The following is a 7515-nucleotide window of genomic DNA, read 5'->3' as shown; positions in this document are numbered from 1 at the left end:
AAGAAAAATGGAAAGGGGATATCAGAAACATAACCCATATATGAAAAATGAGGAAGGAATATTAATAAATGAACCTGGGGAAATAATGAGAAATTGGCAAACTTACTTTACACAACTTCTAAACAAAAACGAAGAAGAAAGGGGAACAATCCAGGAAATTAAAGATGATCATATAGTAATAGAAACACCTACGAGGGAAGAAAAAGAAAATGAAATAAGAGGACTAAAAAATAGAAAAGCCCAGGAATAACAGAAATATCGGCGGAAATGATAAAGGCAGGAGGAAAAAGACTACATAAGGAGATATATAGCCTGATAAAAAGTATGTGGGAAACAGAAAGAATGCCAAGAGAATGGGCCAGGGCTTGGATATGCCCTTATACATAAAAAAGGTGACAAAATGAGATGTGAAAATTATAGAGGTATCGCGTTGCTAAAAGTCGTGTACAAAATATTGACTAACATCGTAAGAACAAAGCTGAATCAATACACGGAAAAGATATTGGGCGAATATCAGGCAGGATTCAGAAGAAATAGGTCGACGACTGACCAAATATTTGCGTTAAAAGAAATCCAGACTACGTGCTACGAACATAAAATAGCAATATACGTCCTGTTCGTCGACTTACAGGCCTACGATACGGTAAAGCAGCAACATATGTACGAACTAATGAAAGAAATGGGTCTACCAAGTAAAATCGTCAGGATGGTAAAGATAACTCCACAAACGAAATAACATGGAAGGGACATAAATCAAATAATTTTGAAACAAAGAAAGGATTAAGACAAGGAGACCCACTATCAACGACTCTTTTTAATGTAATACTGGAAGGAATAATTAGAAAAAGTAAAATAAATACACAGGAAACGATTTTTAAAAATGACCATCAATGTATGGCATTCGCAGATGATCCAACACTATTAACAACAAGTAAGAAAGGGCTAAGAAAATTAATGAGCAATATAATAAAAAAAGCAAACATTTTTGGTGTTCTCATAAATGAGGAAAAGACAAAATACATGATAATGGGATAAACAGATAAAGAAAAGAAGACAATTCCACATTGGAGGTAGAAGATGGAAATTCATGTGCGTTTAAAAGAGAATTTACTTACCTGGGTGTAAAAGTAGATGAAAATGGACATGGGGAAGGGGAGATAAAAGTAAGAATAGCAAAAGCAAATAAAAAGTATGGAGCATTGCGTCGATTAATGAAATCCAAATATGTCTCAAGAAAAACAAAAATAAGAATCTACAAAACAGTTATCAGACCTACAGCCACATATGCATGTGAAACATGGGTGCTTAAAAAATCAGAAATAGACCTTTTAGAAAGATGGGAGAGGAAAATACAACGAGCAATATATGGAGGCGTGAAAATAGATGGACAATGGAGAAGAAGCAATAATAAGGAACTTGAAGAACTAGACAATGAACCAAAAATAACAACGGCAATCAAAGCACAGAGAATCCAATACGTAGGACACATCGAAAGAATGGGAAACGCGAGAATGCCAAAAATGGTTCTATTACGTAAACCAATACAAAAAAGAAGAATAGGAAGACCAAGAAGGAGATCGAAGGACAGCGTATATGAAGACTTAAAAAAAAAGTACCTAATATTGTAAACTGGAAAGAAAAAGTTTTGGACAGAAAACAATGGAAGGAAGCGGTGAAGAAATGTATGGAAAGACTATAAGGAATATTAAGTGTAGTATTAAGTGTTTTATATAAACAAATGTAATATTGTATATAATATAGTAGTATAGGATATAGCATTATATGTATATAATATGTAATAATAATTGTAAGAAAAAATTAAATCTTTCAGCCCTGGGCCTTCAAGGCCTGTTGAGCTTAATAAATAATAAATATATATGTAGCAAATGAAAATGCCAAATTTGCAGCTTTTAAAACACACTCGCGATCATAGAATCCGGGTCACCTTGAAAATCGCCGTTATTTAATTTTTAACGAGCTTTATCGTAAATAATATTAACACAAATACAAACTAATGCATGTTTCTGAGAATTGTTGTCGGCTTAGCGGTTTCCTTTATAACAAAGAATTCCAATAATGCTGATTGTGCGGAAAACTGTACACTTCCCAAAATGAACGGTACCTGTAACTGCCGCTTGTTTTAAATGTCTCATTTGTGCTTCGACTTTCTGTTCAAACGCAACAAACAAACGTTTATTATTGCCGCCATTAGTGTTTATTAGTGCCATTATTAGTGTTTGTTATTGTTTATTTTTTGCCAAAAATTGTTGCGTTTGTGGAAAACGGTCACACTCAACGGCAAGTCGCAAGAATTGTTGGCGTAAGCCTTTCTAGAGATGACCGTTTTCTTGTGTTTCAGGCTTTACAAAACCGGACTTCAACAGCGGTTATGCATCGAAATTTCCTACAGGAAGTACGAAATTGCAATGTTAGCGTTGCAACAGTCAGGAGAAGACTTCGTTCTTCTAGACTATCTTCTCGGGTAATAACTACAGGACCGCCACTTGGCCGGGGCATCGAGTTGCACGACTAGCTTTTGCTCGACAATACTCGCATTGGGGAACTAATGATTGGATCAAAGTGTTATTCTCAGATGAATCCCGTTTCTGCCTAACTGGATCCGATGGACGTGTAAGAGTTTGAAGGAGAACCGGTGAACGATTTTCACAAGCTTGCATTGCTCCAAGAATGCCATTTGGTAAAAGCTGGGTCATGGCTTGGGGAGGTGTATCTTCCGACTTCCGCACAAAATTACCCTTCATCGAAAATGGGTCCTTAACTGCACGAAGGTACATTACGGAGATTCTAGAAGAACATGTTATGCCCACCATGGCAGGGCTTGGAGAAGACGCCGTTTTTATGCAGGACAACGCGCGACCGCACGTTGCCAGGATCAGTATGCAATACTTGGACGAGGTTAAAATTACGAGGTTACCCTGGCCAGCTAGCTAGGTCTCCGGACTTGAATCCCATCTCTGGGACGATTTGAAAAAACGTATTCAAACCCATACACCTCCTCCTAACAACGCACAGGAGCTTAAGGATCTGTTAGTGAGAGAGTGGAATAACATACCACAACATGTAATCCAGAAAAATTGAGAGTATGCCCCGTCGTCTGCAAGAGGTTATTAAAGCAAGGGGAGGCAATACACGATATTAGTCATTGAAATTCCACTGATATTTTATCACGTTCTGTATTTTTCATTTTTTCTTTCGTATGTCTGTTTCAACAATTTGGTTTGTTTACTGCTTTTTCAATAAAAACAATAAAAAAACCGTTTTTTTTTTCTTTTAAAACAAACATGGATGACAAATAAAAAATACATTAGCTTAAAAAATGGTTATTACTGGACCAGATGCAAAAATACTCAAGAAACTTGAAATTTTCAAGGTGACCCGAATTTTATGATCGCGAGTGATTGTTATGTATATTTACATGAGTAGAGAAAATATAATAAAAAGACAATGTTTGGTTTACCAGTACAATAGGAAATAATTTAGTTTCACATAAATACAGAAATATCTGCAAAACGACATGAATTATTTATAAACACAGACGAATGAAATTTTTATTTAAAATATTGCTTATATACATCGGGAAAATGAATAAATCGATAAGCACGCATTAAGCAATTCCACATTCATTCCATATCTGCACATTTATGTAAAGAACCTAGCTTTAGCGAGTGGTTCCCGCAATTCCACTCGTGTTATTGTGAGATTACGTAACACGTGTACGATAATGCTATTAGCGGCAGAATTGTCCCAGGGACGTGTTTCTCAAACTGTTTTCAGAAAATCCGGCATTTGTACGACTAAAATATGGATATAATTTTTCTTCATTGTATAAATTTGTAAATACGCCAATGAACCTTCGGATAGTGGCGCTATCGATTTTTACAAGTTTAGTTGCCCCAGTGTCACAGTACAGGTGGGTCAAAAAAATAGAAATTGAGGATTTTTCTTCTTTATTTTGTAGGAATTTAGAATAGGTAAATACAATAAGTATTTACAAACCGCCCAAGCACTGAATCTAGAACAACTCAGCGTTAATAAAATTAACTCAGTTATAACAAAAGAACTATTGAATGCTAGCTCAGAAGTAGCAACCCGCCATAACAAAAAATCCAAAATAAGTGCAGAATCGAAGAATATGCTGAAACAACGAAAAGAGCTCCTGCCACTAAACAAAAGAAATACCACAGAATATACAGAAAAAAATTGAGCCATACGAAAACAGATAAAAGACGATGTTAAAAAACATCAACAAGAACATGTAGAAAGAGTGATAGAGAAAAATCGAAGTCTGAAATATACCAAACCGAAATTGGAAAGAAAAATATTATAACTATGAAAAATCAACAAGGCCAACTAGAAACAAGCAAAGCTCAGATATCAAATATAGTTGAAAACTTCTATACTGAGTTATACCGCTCAAGAAACGATCCCCCCGACTCTTCAAAGCAAAATCTGAAAAGACAAATAACAAACGTAAATTCTGAAGTAATGCCCGAAATAAGCGAAGTAGAAATAGAAAATGCAATTAAAGAATTGAAAAGAAATAAAGCACTGGGTAGTCATGGAATTCTGTCAGAAATGTTGAAAGAAGGCGGAGAAGAAGTCATCAGGTACCTAAAAATACTTTTTAATAAATGCCTATTTGAAGGAAACATACCAAAGGAATGGAATACTGCTAACACAATATTAATACACAAAAAAGGGGACAATACAGATCTGAAAAATTATCGACCAATATCACTACTATCACAACTTTATAAAACATTCACAAAAATAATTACAAATAGATTGACAACAAAGTTCGATGTATATCAACCAGTAGAGCAAGCCGGATTTAGAAAAGGGTTCAGTACATGTGACCATCTTCACACACTAAAGGTCCTAATAGAAAAAGTTAACGAATACAATTTACCAATCTGTTTAGCATTTATAGACTATAATAGATTCTAGATATAGGATATTAATACATAATATATATCAACACGCTGAAATGGTAGTCACGATGGATAACGGAATGAAAACGAGGCCAATAAAAATCAACCGAGGAGTAAGACAGGGAGACACCATATCTCCAAAACTATTTACTGCCGCACTTGAAGACATCTTTAAATCACTAAATTGGGAAACGAAGGGACTATCGATAAACGGAAAGTATTTAAACCATCTAAGATATGCAGATGACGTAGTACTAATAGCCGACAGCTGGAAAGAACTGAAGACGATGATCGATGAGCTTCATACGGAATCCATAATAAAAGGACTGAAAATGAATCTGAGTAAAACTAAGCTAATGTCGAATAAAGATGATCAACCGACGATAACCATCCAAGGAACAAAAGTGGAACATGTAGAAGAATACATATATCTGGGTCAGAATATCAAGGTAAACAAAGAAAACCAAACTACCGAAATAAGCAGACGAGTAAGAATGGGATGGGCGCATTTGGAAAACTCTCATACATACTGAAAGACACAAAGATACCCCAAAACCTTCGAAAAAAAGTGTTCGATTCTTGTATCCTTCCCGTTCTCACTTACGGAGCTCAAACCTGGACATTCACAAAAAAGAACATGGACAAGATTCGAAAAACTCAGCGAGCCATGGAACGACAGATGCTTGGTATCTCACTAATAGATCGGCGAACGAACGAAGCAATCCGGAACAAAACAAAAATAAAGGACGCCGCGAAACAAGCAGCTAAATTAAAATGGAAATGGGCTGGACACAACGAACGTCTCGAAGATGGTAGATGGAACAAAGAAGTCGGAAACTGGCGACCGTACGATGCGAAGAGACCAAGAGGAAGACCTCAAATGCGCTGGAGCGACGATATCAAAAGAGTCGCAGGACCAATGTGGAAACGCCTAGCACACAACAGGGATGAATGGCGAGAAATGGGAGAGGCTTTTATTCGACAATTCGGATAGAAAAAAGGGCTATAAAAAAAATACATTAAGACGTTTTAGTAAAAAAAATAATTTAAACTTTATTAAACGAAACAGAACAATGATCTGTACAGTTATTGAAAAAAAATGTCATGTGTATTAATTTTACCTTATAAACTAAAAATAAACAAGCGTAACACAATAAACATACTTAAATAATCGCAATAAATAATATAACAAACCACATAAAGCTTCCCGTAAAAGCTAATCTTTTTGCTGATGATCTAGTAATATATATGTTAAAAGTAAAAATATAGAACTAGCTACGCAAATTTTACAGAGAACATTAAACAGCTTAGAAATGTGGTCTTTAGAGACTGGTTTAACTTTTTTAACTGAGAAGACTAAAGTAATAATGTTTGACAAAAGAAGAGCAGAATACAACTTAAACTTGTATCTAAATGGTCATTCTCTGAAACAAGTCCGTGAAATCAAATTTTTGGGTGTAATATTTGACTCACAACTCACATGGACTTTACATATCAACAATTTGATCAAATCCTGTCAACAAAGAATAAACTTACTAAGAGTTTTATCCAATCATAGATGGGGTTCAGATACTAAAATTTTTCTAAATTTATATCAGACATTAATAAGAAGCAAACTCGACTACAGATACCTGTTATGAAACAGCAAATAAAAATCAACTAAAAAAACTGGATGTTATTCAAACCACATCTCCACAACTAATCTTTGGATCCTTTAGAACTACTCCAATAAGAAGCCTTCAAGTGCTAGCAGGAGAAATGCCACTATACCTCAGAACACACACACATATATTATATATATATATATATATATATATATATATATATACAAACAACACAGTTTATTAGGGTTGCAGTCAGAAAATTGGCTCTCTTATGACTCTTATGACTTTTTGTCTAGCTTTCGGAATAGTTTTATTCCTTTTTCAAGACACTGTAATAAGAAAAAGTGTAAATATTTATAAAATATCACAAATCTTCAGTGCAACTTACTAGTCGTTGTTATTATTTATAAAAGCATAGACACTCAACATTAATAACACACACATAAAATATAAATTAGTGGACAAAATACATTTTAAAATTCTTTAAAATTTATGTACAAATAGTAAAAATTTTGTTGTCATCTTTTACTGGTGTGTTTTAACTCTGGCACATAGAGAACAAAAAGAAAAAATCCTATGATTAAAAAGTAATTAGGTGTACTTAATATCATATTTCTTTTTAAGAAATACTAGAGGCCCATCTCAGGTGATTTTAATTTTTAAACCTGTCTTATTGGTATGCAAAATCTTATGCATATAACTGTAATTTGTGTGGGTACGGGTATAGGTAGATATTAATTTTATTTTGAATGTTTTTTCAGTAAGTAACAATAAATTGTGTTATTGTGTTATAATTTAATTGTGTTCTATTATTGTTAATTGTGTTATATTATTTTCTGTTTTTTTACAGTTTCTGCCACTAGATTAACTGACGACTGTAGTATTTATACTGCAGAGCTCCACGCAATACTTAATGCACTAAATCGTTGTAAAACCACAAATGAAAAACACATACTACC

General features: G+C 34.3%; 1 protein-coding gene across 1 annotated transcript; it reads left to right on the top strand.

Moving 5' to 3' along the window:
- Positions 1-400: 400 nt before the first annotated feature.
- LOC140448713 (uncharacterized) lies at positions 401-736 on the top strand. The gene has a single exon (XM_072541826.1). The coding sequence runs from the start codon at positions 401-403 to the stop codon at positions 734-736; it is 336 nt and encodes a 111-aa protein (XP_072397927.1).
- The last annotated feature ends 6779 nt before the right edge of the window (positions 737-7515 follow it).

Source organism: Diabrotica undecimpunctata, chromosome 8 (genome assembly GCF_040954645.1).
Source record: "Diabrotica undecimpunctata isolate CICGRU chromosome 8, icDiaUnde3, whole genome shotgun sequence".
Classification (NCBI taxonomy): Eukaryota; Metazoa; Arthropoda; class Insecta; order Coleoptera; family Chrysomelidae; genus Diabrotica; species Diabrotica undecimpunctata.
The sequence above is the reverse complement of the archived record's forward strand: the minus strand, read 5'-3'. Positions and strand labels throughout refer to the sequence as shown.

Excerpts from the sequence above, each read along its gene's own strand:
- LOC140448713 (XM_072541826.1), top strand. The coding sequence starts at position 401 with ATGAGATGTGAAAATTATAGAGGTATCGCGTTGCTAAAAGTCGTGTAC.